At 35.9% G+C, this 20,057-nt stretch overlaps 1 protein-coding gene across 14 annotated transcripts; it reads left to right on the top strand.

Moving 5' to 3' along the window:
* Positions 1-2,453: 2,453 nt before the first annotated feature.
* On the top strand, positions 2,454-19,919 carry Pten (phosphatase and tensin-like protein). 14 transcript variants are annotated; one of them, XM_073968359.1, is made up of 10 exons: positions 2,503-3,210; positions 3,283-3,346; positions 10,967-11,196; positions 11,265-11,434; positions 11,577-11,721; positions 11,785-11,972; positions 12,033-12,119; positions 14,964-15,114; positions 15,182-15,291; positions 16,367-19,919. In XM_073968359.1, exons 2-10 carry the CDS (start codon positions 3,333-3,335, stop codon positions 19,349-19,351), a joined length of 4,080 nt encoding a protein of 1,359 aa, XP_073824460.1. In that variant the 5' UTR covers positions 2,503-3,210; positions 3,283-3,332; the 3' UTR covers positions 19,352-19,919. The 14 variants fall into 14 exon arrangements, with proteins under 14 accessions (XP_073824466.1, XP_073824460.1, XP_073824470.1 ...); XM_073968369.1 differs by having other exon boundaries at positions 3,283-3,363; XM_073968361.1 differs by having other exon boundaries at positions 2,720-3,210; positions 3,286-3,346.
* The last annotated feature ends 138 nt before the right edge of the window (positions 19,920-20,057 follow it).

The following is a 20,057-nucleotide window of genomic DNA, read 5'->3' as shown; positions in this document are numbered from 1 at the left end:
GTCAGTTTTGAATGACGATATTTCGCAATTATCGATAACTGTCAAACCAGCCAGCAACCACAAAACATCTTGTGGTTGCATGATGAATGACAAAAATGAACGGCCACACTAGCAAGCAACAACAAAGCTGTCATTCAAAACTGACAATGTGTATCCAGCTTTAGTCGGTAATTACAAGTACACATTTTTCGAAAAAGTAAAATGCATTTTTAATATTTTTATAAAATAAAAGCAATTGTTTATTTTCCTTTACATTTCTGTGAACTACTTGTCCAAAATGCCAAGAAAATAGAGCTGGCAAACCATCGATATTCCCAATATTTAATGCCGTACACATTGCCAGTTTTGACTGACGATTTTTCGAAAATATCGATTGCTTCAGTTTTGTTGGGTTTTACGGAGCGGCCACACTATCATTCATGTTGGATGCCAAGCCGTCAGTCAAATTATAAAATTTGCTCAATAAATATGGGAACTGGCAACCACAAATAAATATAAAAAAAAAACAATAAAATGATGCATATTAATAAATATATGGCTATTTTCTATTCACTTGGGAATGTTGTACATGAAAATCCCTACTCAGCGACCCATGACTTCCCATTAATATGAAAAATGCACATCATGGCACAATTATCCAGGTAGTGGCATCGTAAAATTTTGAATATGTTATGTCAAAACTTTCTTTATGTTGTTGGGGAAATTACAACAAAAATAATTTTTTTATAAAGGGATTTGGCTTTTCATATTCGATCAGCTGGTATGATACCACTACCTGGTAGTTCTGCCATGATGCACATATAATGAGTTTGCAAAACTACAAGCATTTATTTATTAATACAGCACATTTATTAGTATAGCACAATCAATTTAGACACTGGAAGATATTGAGCACATTTTTCCATTGGCACAATACACGAATTTGTTTGTTTCTATTTGCTTTGGCGTCATCCACAGAACCTTCTGGTCTTTCACAATTTGGTTTTATGTATAGCTATTTCCACATCTATCCGCACACATACAATTCAAACTCCGGGAGATTTTTATATTTTTCCAACAGCACGATGCACAAATTTATTTATTCCTTTTCTTTTAGTCATCCACAGAACCATTTGCCCATTTGCTTTTTTCCTTGTTATCCCATTCACTCCATTCACTGTATCGTCAAATTTCTTTTGTTATTAGTGGATATTATCGCTAATTCCTATAGGAATTCTCCAAATTTAATAAAACACACGAATTCTTCATTTTTATTTCATAATTACACTGCAAATTTATTCCTTGAATGACGTTTTTGGTTCACACTATCATACCATCATACAACCAACACCTGACTGTCCAACAACCACAAAAATTTTTATGGTTGCATGATGAATGACAAAAATGAACGGTCACACTGGCAAGCAACCGATTATTTGAGCAAAGCTGTCATTCAAAAATGGCAATGTGTACCTAGCTTTAAGTACAGTACACATTGCCAGTTTTGAATGTCGATATTTCGCAGTTATCGATAACTGTCCAACCGTCCAGCAACCACAAAAATTTTTATGGTTGCATGATGAATGACAAAAATGAGCGGCCACACTAGCAAGCACCAACAAAGCTGTCATTCAAAACTGGCAATGTGTACTCAGCTTTAGATATTTTCGATATAATATCTTAAAATATCGATTGCTATCGATATTATCGTTAAGTTGTCAACGCCATTTATTTGGAGATGAAAATGGCGAAAATGTCAATGCTTTTCTTGACATTTTGCACTAGTAGTTCACAGAAATGTAAAGGAGAATAAACAGTTGCTTTTATTTAAAAAAAATTAAAAAAAAAAATACTTTTTAATTAATTCTCTTTCGAGTTCGGCTGAGGCATCTACCTTTCTAATTGTACCATGGCCCGTAGTCACACGTACACATTTTTCGGAAAAAGTATTTTTTTAATATTTTTATAAAATAAATGGTCTGTTCCAGTACTGCAAGAATCTACTAATTTTTACTATTTTTTTCAAAAACATAAAGGAAAAAATGTTATCGTAGTAAAAAGTAGTAGCTTCTTGCAGGTTCTGGAACAGAGCAAAAAGCAAAGTACCCATAATGGGTACTTTACACGATATGTTTTTTACGTTTGGGTTGTCACTTTTTATATACGAAATGTATATGCAAAGTGACCGCACATATGTAAAATAGCATATCGTGTGAAGTACCCATTAGGTAGATGCCTCAGACCAGCTGATCGAATCTAAAACGTCAAAAAACTAGGAATTCGCCATGCAAAATCAAAACAAAAAACCATATGATTTGGTAAGTAAGAGATAGATGCTCTGTTCCAAAACCTGCTAGAAGCTACTACTTTTTACTTTCCTTTATGTTATCGAAAAAATAGTAAAAATTAGTAGATTCTTGCAGTACTGGAACAGACCAACAGTTTGACGTGTCGCCATTCGAATTTTTTATTGCATTGCGTGTGATCTCCCCTACTTAAATAATCAATCGATTGACGATAATTTTCTTAGTCGGAAAAACAAAGCGAGCAAAGATGGACGACTTTTCGTAAAATAGTAAAATCCGTGCCACATAATTGCAAATAATTTCTTAGAATTTTCTGCTCATCAAAATAGTAATTACAATTCCACAGCTGTGAAAGAAAAAACAAAAGTGAAACGTGGTAATTTGCAAATGAACAATTTAATTCCATCACTCAGCAAAGCTGCGATACTTATCGTGTTTTGTGTTTCGTTTTCTATGCTCCTTCCGATATCCGATAATTTTCGTTTTGTTCTCTTCGTCTCTGTGCCGAGATTCGTTAATTGTGCCATCTCTATTGACATTTTTGTTGAAAGAAAAAAATTATATTTCATTTTTTTCATTTGATTGTCTTCTTTTTTATAAAAAAATTGAGAGGAAAGAAAACATTTGCAAATATTGAAAAGTTCGTCAAGTCCCATGTAAATATTATTAGTGTAACTGTTGCAAATGCTGCAAGCATTGAAGCCCAAAGAAATCGGATGCTCTTTTCACAAAAAAAGAAATAAAACGAAAGAGAAGAAGGAACGCATGTTAAGCAAGCCCAAGTTCCGAAGTTGTCCGGTTTCATACGAATATGTACGTACCTTCAAAAGACGAGAAAATGTTCGTCTGTTTGAAATAGACAAAACCTGGAATCATCCAAGTGGCCAAAATCCAAAACGGAAAGGATTGACTGAGTGGCGAACAGGTAAATTGTTGTTGTTGCTACTGCTTGAGTTGGGGTACATGAAAAATTCTCATAGTTTTTTCTGTTCTATAGTAGCGAGTTGATTATTGGATGGTTGTTTGGTTGAATGTGTGTTTGATGGTATGGTTTGGTTCGTGTAAGTGTAGTCCGAATGTGAGTATAGAACTCAGATGAAATATAAACTGAAGCAGGGACGTGGGGAAGGAGAATATAATTGACAAAAGTAAATGCAAGCGGTCAGCAGTAAAAAAATGGAAAAAGAGTGCAATGAAAGAAGATCCTCCAATCCACAGCAACTTGATATTTGTGCTTTATTAAGAAATGCCTTAATGTCTACATATCATCAATGTCTACAAACGGCAAAATTTGTTGATTGTCAAATTTTTGATTCGAACTGCAAATAGTATCCATCTTCAAAATTATCCTAACAAGTACAACATTTATTATTATATATTAAGTTTAACCCCCAGTTTTTGTAACTTATTTTTGTTCGTTCGTCTATATTCGTAATAATTTAGGCATTCATAGCTCAGCCCCCAGATGACATACACATCTAATTTTTCGTATACCCGTTCCATATATCATTAAGGATTCCTCATTTAAAAATCAGCGCTCTACATTTGCGCTAAAGCGAGTAAATCGATCTACAAAATTTGACAATTCGTGTGAGAAGAATAAAAATTTTTACAAAAACTGGGGGTAAGGCTTATGTTGAGTGCAAGGAAGCATCGTTTTGATTTTTTTTTATCAGAAATATACTATAGGCAGGCCATTATTTTATTAATCCCTTTGCTATTGGACGGATTATAAAATGGAAAATAAAGAAATATTGAAGGCTTTGATGACATAAATTTCATATTAAAAATTAAGGCTGAGGAGAGGTTCTCATTTTATTTTAATGGTCCTCTTACCTTTAAGATAACCCGAAGTTTATAAATCTGTTCGAAAAATCCAAACAATAACAAAAGAAAACGTATAATAATGGGGGTATGGCTAGGATGTCCATACTTCCCGAGGTATAGTACCAGTTAATTTAGAATAAAAACCTAAAAGCACAAGTAGAAATTAAAATTAAATTAAAATTTTAACAGCTTAGTCGAGATTTTTTGCAGAAAATTACCAAGATTTGTAATATATTTTCTGAAATTGTTTGTTGAAAAATATTAAATAGTTAAATTTAATGGCTGTCCCTCAAAAATAGATGGAGATAGGATCATTCTAATACGAGCTAGAGTATACATAAATTCAAAAATGATATTCCGAGAAACACGCATTTAAAGTTCTTATTCTTTCCTTCCAAAGCTCATACATACCGCAGTAAATTTTGTACTGATCGACTTGAAATTGTTACTACATATTATACGCTTTTTATACTTCAAAATAAGACAGCGTTTCATTTCTTGGAATTTGCAAGCGGTGATTGCTCCTTAATCACCCTGATCTTAGTTTAGATATCCTGATTATTGATTGTCCATTACCGTAGCATTTTCATCAACCTTGTTCTAACAGGAAAGTATAGGTTTTATAATTAACTGTCATAAACAATGTAAGCTTTATCTTGTTTAATTGGTAAAACGAAATTCTCATAGTTTTCCCATTTCTCATAGTTTTCCTTTTTAATTAGGAGCGGATAAAGTTACCTATAATTCCTTTGGCACAACCGCTGCCAGATTGAGTTCCTGTTATTATTATATTATTAATATAGCTATACAAATTTTGGGGACATTAATACTTTTCTAAATATTGGTCATTAAAGTTCTCTGAATATCAATGCTTTCACTTCGATAGTTTGATATCGGACAAAATTACCAAGGATATTATTGTAAAGCTAATGAAAACCCACAATCATAAAATATTTAAAGAGATTATTGATCACGAAGGCGTATTTTAAATCTGTCAGCCAAATACCTCCACTGTATAATAAAGATTTTATTGTTCGTAGCTGTTGATATATTCAGCAAAGACCGACTATCCCAACCACCACTAGCATTAGCTCTGTTTCTTTACGTGCCTGAGCCTTCCAGTTTTTACACAAAAAGTATTCCCTAACTTCAAAAAACATACAATTTATATGAGAGAGTTGTTTTACTACTTTTAAAAGTAAAGGAACAGCAGCCAATCACAAATTTTAAAAATGAAATGTTTTTTGATATAGTATTATAAGCTATACATATATCGGGATTTTTTTTTTGCATAAGATAAACACAGAAAATTTTAATTTTTTTTCCACAGGTAGGTGTCGGAATGCGGAATATTTCCGAGGTATTAGCTTAGAAAGCTCTGAAAACATAATTACAAAAAATTAATACTGTTATGATCACATAACCGAGTTTTATTTATTATTTGTTTTATTTATTTAACAATTATGTGAAGCCTTACGACATAAGGGCTGTAAACTACAACTCAATGTTATAAGATGATTAAAGTATGTGTATAATTAAAGGAAACACCTACTACTGAAACTAAAATAAACAAGTACATATAATAATTTTATTGTAAAAAAGTTTAGATATTAAAGGTTTGAAAATATCGATGACAAGTAGTTGAGAACAACAGTACAAAAGGTTTTCAATGAGGTATGAGCACATTTTTTGGAATTTTTTGCGAAAGGTTACTTGGTTCAACTCTTAATAGTTTGGCTGTTACTGACCATAATTCCAGAAATTATGTAAACTTTCCTATATTTTATCAATTTTGATGCGCTAGTTGGGTTTTTCCTATTTCGCCTACTTGACACTTAAGTTCCACTTCTTTAGGACTACAATATTGTTGAAGACTGCAAAGCAAAATTCTTATTAGTTTCTGATAAAATGGAAATGTAAAAAAGGGCCGTTTTAGCCCAGTATAGATAAGGCCATAATATGCAAACCCGATCTAAAAACACAAAATCCAACTAGGAGTTGTGTAGCCTCAATATGAACTTTCAGAAAATGCCCACTAGAAGTTGTTTGCATTTTCAGTGTTGCACAGTGTTATATAAACAACTTTTTTAATTATTTCTGTTCAATATGTAAAAAATAAAATATTAGTGAAATACTGTTTTTTCACCATTGTACATAATAATAATAATTGTTCCACAAACATCCCAGATGGGACAAGGGAGACTTCTCTCATATCAATGAGTGCACGCCGATTCATATTGGCTCAATGATATGGGACCTACTTTTTATTGCCGAGTCCGAACGGCGTGTCTTACGACACCACTTGTAGAGAAGTTTTTCATGGCTTAAATACTCAGGAAATGTCGCCAAGCATTACTGAGGGGGAATTTTGCCACCGTTGAAAATTTGATGTTGCTTGGCCTGGGATTCGAACCGCAGACCTTCTGAGTGCAAGGCGGACGTGCTAACCATTGCACCACGGTGGCCCCCATTGTACATACATTTTTATTTTATTATATACATTTCTGTGTATTTTGCTTAAAAAAGTAAGTAAATTTAAATTGACGTAGGGGATGGAAGATACCAAGGAACGGTTCTGACCGGTTTTAACATGGCAAAGCCCAGGATTTATCTTGGTCCCTCTTTCATCCCAAGTGGACACTGACCTCCCCGTGGTGTCACCTGGGGAACTGCCTTTAACACCCGTTAAAGGTAGTGAGCTAACATGTGCCGCGCGTTCACCCATAAGAACGTTAAAAACTTGGGTTTGGGCGTCGGGTTAGTAACCCTCCCCTAGAAAAAACAGCCTACTATGAAAAAACGAAAGAAAAGAAAAACAAACCCCTCTAAAGTTGACGAACCCCGCAAACGTTTTAAGGACCATGATCTGCGAATCTGCACCTGGAATGTTCGCACTCTTTATAGAGAAGGTGCAGTCTTCGCATTGGCAGACGTACTTGAAAAGTACAAGGCCGATATTACTGCCATACAGGAAATACGATGGATTGGGAAAGGCGTCACAACAACACCTAAAGGTGACGCACTGTATTATAGCTGCCATGACGTAAAGCATGAGTTTGGTTGTGGATTCGTAGTTAGTCGGAGACTAAAACATCTTGTATCCAGCTTCACTCCAGTGAATGAAAGACTTGCTGCAATTCGAATAAAAGCTAAATTCTTCAACATCAGCTTTATTTGCGCTCATGCTCCCACTGAAGAAAAGGACGAACAGACCAAAGATATATTTTACGAGTGCTTAGAAGAAACATATGACCGTTGCCCTGCCCATGACATTAAAATCATTCTAGGCGATTTTAATGCCAAAATTGGAAAGGAGAATATCTTTGGCCCAACAGTCGGGAAATTCAGTCTCCACAGTGAAACATCTGACAATGGTATGAGACTGATAGACTTTGCAGCTGCAAAAAACATGGTAGTTAGCAGTACCAGATTTAATCATCTCGATATTCATAAGGGCACCTGGCTGTCTCCAGATCAGAAAACAAGAAACCAAATTGATCATGTTGTGATAGATGGAAGACATTCATCGAGCGTGTTGGATGTACGATCGTTCCGAGGCGCAAACATTGATTCGGACCACTACCTTGTTGCAGCAAAGGTACGCACCCGCTTAAACGTAGCAAACAAAGTACGAGCAGACACAACACGAAAGTTAGACATCGGTAAGCTGCAATCACAACAGATAGCCACAGCATATTCCACTCAACTAGCCCAATTGCTTAATCAAAGCCCTCCTCATCCCGATAACATATCAGCGCAATGGCAAAGCATTGCCCACTCCATGCAAACAGCCGCAATATCCATACTTGGATACCAGAGACCTCCACCAAGGAATCCATGGTATGATGAGGAGTGTCGTGCTGCCACCGAAGAGAAAAATGCGGCATATAAGGCTACTTTACAATCCGTAGCAACGCGTAGCGCACGAGAGAGATACAGGGAGAAAAGGAGAGAGGAGAAACGTCTTTTCCGCAGGAAAAAGAGAGAGATGGAAAAGCGGGAGTGTGAGAAAATCGAGATGTACAGGAGCCAGAATGAAGTCCGAAAATTCTACCAAAGAGTCAAGCATCAAACTGATGGCTTTGGTACAGGCACATCCTCCTGTAGAGACCAGCAAGGTAATTTGGTAACTGATACAGATAGTATACTCAGGATATGGAAAGAACATTTTTCAAATCTGTTGGTATCCAATAGCAGCGAAGAAGACGAAGATACCACAGTCCCAATCCCAGAAGATGGTATTGAATGTATACTGCCCAGCCAAGATGAGGTAAAGACAGCAATAAATCGGCTGAAGAATAATAAGGCAGCAGGGGCCGATGGCTTACCAGCCGAGCTGTTCAAAACCGGAGGCGACACGCTGATAAGGTGTATTCATCAGCTAGTTAGCACCATCTGGCAGGAAGAACGAGTACCCGACGATTGGAACCTGAGTATCCTGTGCCCCGTCCACAAGAAGGGAGATAAGACTGTATGCTCTAACTATAGGGGCATAAGTCTACTCCCTATTGCCTACAAGATCGTGTCAGGGATATTGTGCGAACGACTAAAGCCAATGGTCAACGAGATTATTGGACCATACCAATGCGGCTTTAGACCTGGCAAGTCCACCATTGACCAGATATTTACCCTGCGGCAAATCCTGGAGAAGACCCAAGAGATGCAGATCGACACCTACCACCTTTTTGTCGATTATAAAGCAGCCTTCGACAGTCCGCTGCGCTCAAAGGTATTCCAAGCCATGTCTGAATTTGGTATTCCCGCAAAGCTCATCCGGCTTTGTAAAATGACTTTAACTGACACGAGGTCTTCAGTTAAAATAGGAAAGAACCTCTCCGAAGAGTTTGGTACCAAAAGAGGTTTCAGACAAGGAGACAGCCTTTCGTGTGACCTCTTCAACATCCTGCTAGAAAAGGTTATACGAGAGGCAAACGTCAAAAGAAGTGTCACAATCTACACCAATAGTCACATGTTACTTGCTTATGCTGATGATATAGACATCATGGGTCGATCAGTAAAAGAAGTAACTGATACCTTTATAAAGGTCGAAGGAGAATCTGCTAAAGTGGGTCTGGCGGTAAACGGTGAGAAGACCAAGTTGATGGTGTCGACGCGCAATGCGTCCATTGAGCTCGGACCGACTGTGGAAGTTGGTTCCTATAATATTGAGGTAGTAAAAGACTTCGTCTACCTCGGCACCTCCGTCAACACAACAAACGACATCAGTTGTGAAATAAAAAGAAGAATTGTATTGGCCAACAGATGCTACTTTGGATTAAGTAAGCAGTTTAAAAACAAAGCCACATCTCGTCAAACAAAAATAACGCTCTACAAAACACTGATACTACCCGTGCTGATGTATGGCTCCGAAGCCTGGGTACTTGCGCAAGCAGACATGGCAGTGCTTGGTGTGTTTGAGAGAAAAATTCTTCGAAAGATCTACGGACCAATCTGCGTTGACGGTGAATATCGACGTCGCATGAACCACGAGCTGTATCTGCTATACAACGACATGAATATTGTTAAACGTATCGAGATGCAGCGATTGCGTTGGCTAGGCCATATCATAAGAATGAGCGATGATGAACCCGCTAAAAAGGCGTATGAATACATGCCACATGGCGGTGCACGCAGAATTGGCAGGCCAAGGAATAGATGGCGCAAACAAGTGGATGTTGAGATGAAAAGGCGCGGTATTCCAGAGAGCAAAGCAACAAATAGAGAGGAATGGAGATCTCTTCTTAGTTCGGCCTATAGAACAAATGTTCTGTAATGGGCCAGCTAAGTAAGTAAGTAAGTAAGTAAATTTAAAAATATTGTTAAAATAAATTAGTTCGTGCCAATAGTCAGCAACTATTACCCAGTTGTTGGTAACTCCGCAACGTATGTACTTCAAATCATGGCTAATTTAGCTTAAAATCGCTTAAAACTCACATCTTATTGAAACTATTTTTTAACGTATTTGTTTAAAAATTTTAATAATTTTTACCTAAAACTAATGTATAAAAATCAATGTTTTTAACCCTATGCCGACTTCAGGAAAACTTTACAATTTGTTGTCCCAAAAGTCGGCATTAGCAAAAATTGCACAATTACAGTTTTTTAAGAATTTAATTTTTTGAAGTGTTCTTTTAGTTATTCTCTACCTATACAACAGAATTTTTTTTGAACATTTCTTCGTTTGAACCCTTTCAGTGTCAAAAATAATTTCTACCCATGTAATTGCTAAATGTCGAATATATTCGACAAATGGACTGAAAGGGTTAATATAATAACAGAGCTTATAAGGTTAACATCTCTACAATTTTTCCTTAAGAAACTTGCATTTTCAATTGTTGAAAAATCCTCACTGATAAAAGCTCATAATATATATAATAATTGTACCTAGCTCAATGGAATTTTACACAAATGGTCTGTTCCTTTACTTTTGAAAATAGTAAAACCGGCAGAAGTAGTAAAAGTTGTAAACTGCTCCCAAAGTAAAGGAACGCTTTTCGAGTAAAAAGTGGTAAAACTTGAAGATTCTTGCACGTAAAGGAACAGAGCTAAAGTTAGCTGACAATATTGTTTAAGCATTTCTAAGATTATTTTCGTACTTTGTTTTCTTAATTTTTAGTTATTTGAGATCAAATTCAAAAAGTGCCGACTACTGGGACACGCCGACATTAGCAGCACTTACCCCAGTGCACAACTCATATAGTGTTGCAACAACAACAATAATACCAACTCCGTTAGGAGTACGAGTAACATTAAGATAATTAATAGATTGAATAATAACTTGAATTGAATATCATACACAGTTTTTTTATACAAAACATTATCTTCTAGTTTTCTTTATAAACATGTATTATTAGATTTGGAAGGATCAGTCATAAAACGGGTCATAAAAACGCCAGAAGACTATACTTTAGAAGCGTCAAAGAACGCTCCACTTGCGAGGCCGGTTCCAATACCGGCATCGATATATATACATTTAAGCAGAAGATGGCCAATACTCTTTCCGTCATGACAAACGTATTGAGAAATGTGGTCAGCAAACAGCGAATTCGCTACAAGGAGAAAGGTTTCAATTTGGATTTGGCCTGTAAGTATTTCTCATTCTTTTTTTAACATTCCTTTTTAATTTGGGAATTTTTCGTTTTCTTAAAACAGATGTTTGTGATAATATCATTGCTATGGGATATCCTGCCGAAAAATACGAAAGTATGTATAGAAATCGATTGGAAGATGTCCAAAAGTTTCTTGAGGAAAATCATCGGGATCATTACAAAATCTACAATCTATGTCTGGAACGCAGCTATGATATAAGCAAATTTCATGGCGTAAGTGTTTTTAGTAAACTAATTGGATTGCAATAAACTTTAAATGGTTAACTACCAGCACTTTGGCCTTTGTTAGACTTAAAATCGGATTACTGATATTGCAGCACATGATAGTTAATACTATTGTCTATTTTACTCTCAGCGTGTTTCAGTATATCCATTTGAGGACCATAACCCACCTACAATAGAACTAATACAAAAATTTTGTGAAGATGTGGATTCTTGGCTTAAGGCAGATCCTCAAAATGTGGCTGCTGTACATTGTAAAGCCGGAAAAGGTCGTACAGGTTTGTCGATAAGCACCTATGAAATTGTATAGTTAGTTATCGGTTAGTTCATTTCATTTTTAGGTACTATGATATGTTGTTATTTGCTATATAGTGGTCAGCAGCTTACAGCAGACGATGCGTTGTCCTGTTACGATGAAAAACGAACAAAGGATCGTAAAGGAGTTACGATACCATCGCAGCGACGATATGTGCAGTATTTCTCCAAATTGATACGTATGGGTTTATCGTATAGCCGCCGCTCACTGCAGGTAAATATTCAGTATACTTGTTGCAAAACAAAATTACAAGTTGCGTTATATTCCCAATAGTTCTGCGAAATTCGCTTTTTGGGGGCCAATGCACACAGTCAGGGTTCCGTACATTGCTCAATTTCTGTGTTAGAAGACAAAGTTAAGGTAAGTGATTATTAGACATCGGATTTTAGCATGTTTTTTATTTCTTATCCGATTGGACTCAAATTTTGGATCTAGGCGTTTTGAGGGTCAATTTTTCGATATTTGGGGTCATATCAAAAATATGCAAAAAATATGCAAAATATATGCAAAAAATATGCAAAATATATGCAAAAAATATGCAAAATATGCAAAAAATATGCTAAATATGCAAGTGTTTTTTTGACAAAAATCGTCAATTAAATTTGGAAAATCATCAAAAAAGCATTCTAAATTAAATTTTTTGACGTTTAACATAGTTTTTTGCAGATTATTATGTTATTGAGACTCTCCAGATATTCCGCCAAAGCAATAAATCTAGACTAACAAGACTTAAATCCGTTTTCACAAGGTGACAAAATGTCAAATAACCCAGCATTCCTATTACAACATAATTTGCTTCCTATACAAATTTAGATAGATAATGGAAAAATTTCAAAAACTCAATCAGAAATGTCAAAATCAACATGTCCAAATATGATGATAGTTTCTAATCGGCTAAAATTGTCTAGCAGAAAAACAAAGGAGCTGGAGTTAGTCATCGCTATTTTTGTTTAGATAAAAGCGCATTTTTTTCTAGTTTTTGGAAAAAGGGGTCGCAATATGGAAAAAGGTACTAAAGTACCATTTACGATTCCAGGTTCTGGAATATAACTATAATTACAAGTATACTTTTTGAATATCCACATATTTGATTTGAATATATTTTATAGTGTTTAGTCCTATATTTGTGGTCAAAAAGCTTCTTTGGAAAAACGCTCTAACTGCCGCTTTAATATTGATGACATGGTTTTAGTTTAATGCACTAAAAATACATAATTTTATATGTATATTGTAAGCATACAACCGCTTAATGCAAAATTGGGAAATGTTCACTCCTCGGCGAAAAGTAATGCATTATTTTTAGATTCACTTTTGGCAGTTGTGTTGAGATGTGTATTATTTTATTGTTGTAAAATAATTTCAGCTTAATCTCGGGTTTTGTTGTTTTCAAATTTTAAAAGCAACAAGTTTTATTTAAAGTGGGATGTAGTTAAAATTGATGTGAAGAACACCAAATGATTAGTGCAAAATGACATCACTCAGAAAAACCACACAATAGCGTGGTGGTGGTAAAATAAGTCAAACCCTTGGAATTATCTTTAACATGGCAAAACTACTCACATATTTCTGCTAGAAAAGCATTTGGAAAGCTAAAAAATATAGTTCTGTCATTCCTGCTACAGGAAAACAATTTTGATAACACAGTCGAAAAGAAATTATACAATTAATTAACTTATACCTGACCGTGTACTCGATAATTTGAACTAATTATTACAAATGTTTCGAATTTGGATAGTTGTTTAATGGAGGAGTTGCTGTAAAATTTTTTCAGCAACATTTAGAAAAAATTATCGAGTACAAGGATATAACACCTTTTATAGCACATTAGTCTTGCTGTCTAGGATATAAATAAATATATTAAGAAAAATATTCGCCGCAATATTGTCATTAAAATTGCCTAAGGCACTATACACCTAAAAGGCAAAGATCTATTTTGTTTCCTTTTGCATGTTGCAAACTCATTCACTAAGACATAATACCCTTAGGGTATTAAAATATAGTTATCAGTGCAATCATGAATAAAAATTCCGTGCAATTCCGGTGGGTGCCACCGTGGTGCAATGGTATGCACACCCGCCTTGCACGCTAAAGGTCGTGGGTTCGATTCCCCGGCCAGTCAACATCAAACACTTTTCAACGGTGGCAAAATACCCCTTAGTAATTTTGGCGACATTTTCTGAGTATTTCAGCCTTGTACAACTTCTCTACACGTGGTGTCTTAGACACGCCGTTCGGACTCGGCGATAAACAGTAGGTCCCATATCATTGAGCTAATATGAATCGGGGTGCACTCATTGATATGAGAGAAGTCTCCCCTGTCCCGCCTGGGATGTTTGTGGAACAATTATATTACATAATTTGTTTCCTTTCCCAAAATTCACAATTTTTTTTCCATATTTATACCCAAAAAGGGAATATTTTTGTCGATTTGACTAGAATAGAATAGTTTCACTTTCTAAAATTATTTTCCGTGCGGAAAATTCGGAGGGAAAATTTTCATGATTGCCCTGTATATGTTTTTATATGTTATATGTTTTTAGTAAAATATGAAAGATTTTATGTAATATTCAATATTGTCTTAGTCTTAATTTCTAGCTCATTTGTTATTCTGTCAGATAATTTGGCCGAGCAGAAACTATCAACATATTTGGATACGTTCATTTTGACATTTCTGATTGAGTTTTTGAACAAATTTGTATTAGAAAGCAACTTATGTTGTAATAAGAAGGCTGGGTTATAGGAAATTTTCTAAGTGTTTTAGTCCAGATTTATTGCTGTGGCGGAATAATAATTAATAACATAATAATCTGCTAAGAAATCGACGTTTAACGACAATAAACTTAATTTAGAACACTTTTTTATGACTTTCCAACTTTAATTTGACGATTTTCGTCAAAAAAATTAGTTGCATATTTTGCATATTTTTTTGCATATTTTGCATATTTTTTGCATATTTTGCATATTTTTTGCATATTTTGCATATTTTGTGCATATTTTGTGCATATGCAAAATATGCAAATATGCAAAAAAATAAAAAATATGAGCCTGTCATTGCATTCAGTTTGATTCAAAACGAATTTTGGTCCAATCAGAATTTTCGTATCTTTATTAATAAAAAATATGCAAATATGCAAAATCCGATGTCTAGTGATTATATATAAAATGCATAAATTTCGTCCACATAATAAACCTTTTACTTTTTAGCCATTGCAAAATTTTGTCATTGATTTTCGTAAACAGAGTGTATTAGATGTAAAACTGGCAGTTTCCGGTGATATAAAAGTCGAATTAACGAAAAACACCAAAAAAATATTTCATTTCTGGTTTAATACGTTCTTCGTAGCAGATACTGCGGGCAAGTTAAAAATATTATTTTTTTATTGAGACGCATTGTAATTAACACATATATTGTACAATTACAGTTATTGAAGGCGAGGGCAATGACGAGAAATATATTTACACACTAACCAAATGGGAAATCGATGATGCGCACAAGGATAAAGAGCATAAATGTTTCTCGGAAGATTTTAAGGTAAGATTAACAAATAACAATAAGTATATTGAAAGACTTACATAACATTTGTAAGTACCGTACCCAGAATACAACTCTAAAAGTACTAGTGTAGGAAATACAGTCGAACTTCTCTATAAGGTAGCACTTGGGGAGCGAAGAATTACTACGTTATAGAGAAAATTCGTTATAGAGAAACCAAGGCAAAATGGTTAATTTGACCTGCATACATACATGTGTAATAAAGCACATAAACGTGTTTATATGAAAGGACTTAAAATTTTTATTTAAGAGAGGAATGTTGAGACCCTACTTTGTAATAGAAATATTATTTTCATCAATATCAGAAGTTTCTATAGTTCAGAAAACCAGCCTTTTTAAAACAATGGTCAGTTGTTTCTCTTTCCATCCATTTCCTCATCTTTTTTGTATAGACTAACTTAAAATTTATACTTAAAATAACTAATAATCTCAGTTTAAAATTGAAAACAAATGCATACCAGTATTATAATTTAGGACATTTCAGCTCTTTATTTAAAATGGTAAATAATAATGTCTAATTTCCAAGTAACTAGGCACGCTAGCCTTTAAACATTTAAATTATTTTGAAGCAATATTCATTCTAAGTTTTGCTTCTCTTTTTAATGAGCACTTTAATAAAAAGAGCGTGATGAATATGTTTTATTTCACGTTTATTGTGTAACGTTTGACCAAAATTCGTTAAAGAGAGGTTATTTTGTTTGAGAATTCTGACTTGTGCAATAAAAACACTTCGTTATAGAGAAGTATTCGTTATAGAGAAGTATTCGTTATCGTTATCGATAAAAACAAATATGTCCTTCAACAAGTAAAGGGGGCAGGTAGTAAGTTTAGAAGAATAGCACCTCCATATAAAATTCCAAAACAATTCTGCTGAAAATGTGTCTAAATCGTTCAGAATACCCTAAATTGGATATACCTGTAATATGGTAAATGTTTTTGGACATGATCCTGTTATTGCTACGAATTTGAAACTCTTCCTATATAAAAATCATTAAACAGAATTAGGTTTTAAGAGTTAATTGCTTTCCTAATAAGTTTAAATTTTATTTTTTAGGTGGTACTTGTTTTTTACGTTGATGGAACTAATGCTGTGCGGGAAAGTGAAAAAGTTCCCGGAAACCAAACACTCCCGAATCATCGCCAAACAATGCAAAGTGGGCCGGCAAATTCCCGCTTGCCCTCAACACAAATAAATAATTACACATTGCCACAGAATAACAGTAGTGGTAGTGAAATGAACTTTATATGTGATCAGAAATCATCCTCCTCCACGTCGGTGAGCAGCAGCTTAGGTGCCACCACCGACAACAGCAATGGCTATGAATCTAATTCGAAGCGGAGTACACAGCAAAGAAGTGGTGTGCAAAATGTCAGTAATGTTCATCATTCTCATCCATATATGACTATGCACGATGACAACAGTGTATTGTACTCATCACCGCCACCACCACCGTTAACAACAAAAGCAACACCACCGGGCTTTGTAGTGGAACACGATCGTCAACTGACAAGAAATCAGTGCAGTGTACAGAAGAATAACATGCACCACCTGCAGCAAACGAATATACCGTCAATGACAGCTACGTCAACGCCAAATCAGAGGCTTGTACAAAGACAAAATGCTGTTGCCATTGCCGGTAGTAATGCCGACGGAGGTGGGATACTGGATATCCATAGAACTGGCACGGAAGTATTGTGTCAAACATCCGCTGCACTTAATGCCAGTGGTATAAGTAGTAGCACTAATTACAACCACAGTACACATAACAGTAGTAAAACCAGTAGTGTCAGCAGCCAATCGTCTTCTGCAATCGGAGATAACGAAGAGGACTGGGAATCCGGTGAGTCCAGTGCTAAACAGCTTGATCACATTACTTTATTACTTTCTACTTCTACTGTAACATCTTCTCCTGCTCCAATACAATTACTTCCAAATAACAATACAAATACCAACTTACCCCCCAATGATTCCTCACGAAATAAGCAAAATATTAACTTTGGCATTCAGCCATCCTCCTCCACGTCTTCCTCAATCTCTACGTCCACCTCAAGTTCCACCTGTACCTCAGCATCCCAATCATCTCTTTCCTCCAAGTCCTCTTCTAAATGCCCTCACAACAAATGTAAAACTAGCAGTAGTAGTTGTACAAATAGAGTTGCTGGTGGTGATGATGATGATGATGATGTTATTGAAAACGTCGATGAAAACAAACCTAAATTTAAGATATCGAACTCGAACATTGTGGCCACACAAGAACAAGAGCAACATAAACAAGGGGCATTAGGATTAACTTTTGAGCCGAATGTTAGGGACAGTGAAAAATCACGCACGGCTACGTTGGTTGAATGTAGTTATCCGGCTGATGAGAAAGCTCTGGCATTAACCACGCCAGCGCAAACACCAAGCACTCGACCCAAATTCATGCATCTCTTGATGCTTCCCAAAAATACTAATAATTCGCATCAGTCGACGCATAAACCTATTTTTAAGCGTAAATCTTCATACAAGTTGACAAAAAATGTGTCCAGCGCCACAGGCTACACTGCAACAAATGATGACTTTCCGCGTTCTAGTGGTGATACTGCACACTTCGAATCAGCTTCAGCGGCAGCAGAATCTGTGGTGGGGAATATTGGTGGCGTAGCTACTACGTCGAAACAAAAATTGAAAATTAAGCTTAAAAAAAACAAACTCAAATTGTCACAAAAATTTCAATGGTTTCAAAGTTATTTCCGCAGTGATCCTGTAGATTTCTGTGAGAACTTTGTCCAACAGACCACCTCAATACGGCGCAACAGTATCTGTAGTATGGCTAGTCGGACGCACAAATTGTCTACTGCAACTCCACCTTCCGTTACGCCTCCACCGCCACCTCTAACTGGGACTAATACTGATGGTTCTTCGTCATGCGAACAGCTAAATGACCGGGGTCCCGGCAGTGTCTCAGGTTCAACATCAAATGCAAGCATAGCCACTGGAGATCTTTGCGAAGACTATTATTCACATATTTGCGACAATCAATTAAGTTTTAGCAATTCGCCGTGCAAAAGTCCCCGATCTATGGCGGACATTGTCGGCAGTATTAGTGGCAGTGGTGGTCATGGGGGAAGTTTTGGCAGTAGTTTTGCCAGGAGCGCAGGTAGTTTTCATCAGCAATACTTCCGAGAGCGACGGGAAACTTTACCTGGTCTCAGTTCTCATAATACTCGTCGCAATAATGTAGTCATTGTTGCTGCAAAACCTGCTAGAACAAATGCCATTGGTTTCAACATAAACGCAGGGGCTAATGACGAGCAGCAACGCCAAATAGTGAGGCAGGATTCTGATGATGTTGATGCATCACCGGCAAGTATATACAATACCGCTAGTTGTTCACCACCATTATCCATTGAGGGTGTCCAACATGAAACCAAAAATACACCATTCGTATTTCCAGTAAATGACCCAAACACTGCGCCAGACGATTCTAATTGTGACAACCAGTGTAAGGAATCACCAACAAAGGCCCAAACAAAGTATTCTCTCAACTTGGTAATTGTCAAAGAATGCCCTTCTGAGGAATTGCCTGCTGTTGCATCTGGTTCTACACCGAAAACATCTCGAACCAGAGAAATGTGCGACGATACAGATTCAGACATATGTTGCGACCATGATCAAAATATGTCGACCATTTTGAACACTTCTAGTGAAGGAGAAATTTTGTCGACCAAGGAGACATCCGCCGCCATAGATGATTTGTTTGAGACAAAAACCACTGCAACTACTTGTGCTTCCATATGTAGCAACAGCAGTAGCAGTGGCTTTTGTACAAGCGAATGTTGTACTACAAACAGTAGTAGCAGTAGCTGTAATTGTAATCCCTTTGCTCTGGTGTTAGAAAGACATGCAGCCTTGGCTGCAATAAATACCACAAAACAGGCCGTTGGAGTGAAAAATAGCAATACCCCAACTACCACTAATACTTCCATGTCTCCTTCCAATGTGGGGGAGGAGGCCTACGATACGAAGCCCGAGTCAAATGACAATACATGTGATTAATTGAAATGCAAATGAGTGACCGTGGTGGCTGTGGTAAAAATTGTCCACATACGATTTCGCGTTCCCATCCAACGGGTGGGTTTGAGTACAAAAAGCCCGAGTACATGTTACTGTGGTCGAGCATGGTAGAAAGAAACGGCTGGATATTGTCTGAGTGAGGACGATCAATTTACGAATACCAACGACTATTACTAGTTATCGACAGCCAATCGTTCTCAAACAAAATATTGTCGAATATCTATTCTCTCACAAATTATTTTGCAATTGTAAACATTCAATTTATCATGAATTCGAATTTATACATATTTAATGGAACATTATTTTGTCGATATATGGTCCGAAACAGTATGACAGTGTATTTTTCCAAATTTTCGAAAATCCATTCGACATTATCAAATTTATATTGCATTCTTTGAAATGTTCGCGTGTAAACCACAATGTTCGCAAACGAATGCAGCATTATTTTCTAATGTTACCATTTGTGAGCTCTTAAATGAAAATCCATGAAAATAGTCAATTGTTGTTCTTCTTCTTCCATCAAAATCATCAATGTTCGCAAAAAAGAAAATCTACAAACGTCGAAATGCTAAATGTTAGGAGATATAAATGAACCTATTTTTTTAAACTTACAAATAATCTGTTAAAACAAAGATAAAACACAGTACATCAACAACGCAGTAATAATATCTAATACAACAATAATTCG

This window comes from Musca autumnalis, unplaced genomic scaffold, assembly GCF_047663935.1.
Source record: "Musca autumnalis isolate F117 unplaced genomic scaffold, ASM4766393v1 scaffold_2, whole genome shotgun sequence".
Lineage (NCBI taxonomy): Eukaryota > Metazoa > Arthropoda > Insecta > Diptera > Muscidae > Musca > Musca autumnalis.
Note: the sequence above shows the minus strand (reverse complement) of the source record. Positions and strands in the feature narration are given on the sequence as shown.

What these genes read in the sequence shown, in the direction of transcription:
- Pten (XM_073968359.1), top strand. An exon ending in ATATAAGCAAATTTCATGGC is followed by an intron (nt 11,435 to 11,576) that starts GTAAGTGTTTTT and finishes TTTTACTCTCAG; the next exon opens with CGTGTTTCAGTATATCCATT. An exon ending in ATAGCCGCCGCTCACTGCAG is followed by an intron (nt 11,973 to 12,032) that starts GTAAATATTCAG and finishes TATTCCCAATAG; the next exon opens with TTCTGCGAAATTCGCTTTTT.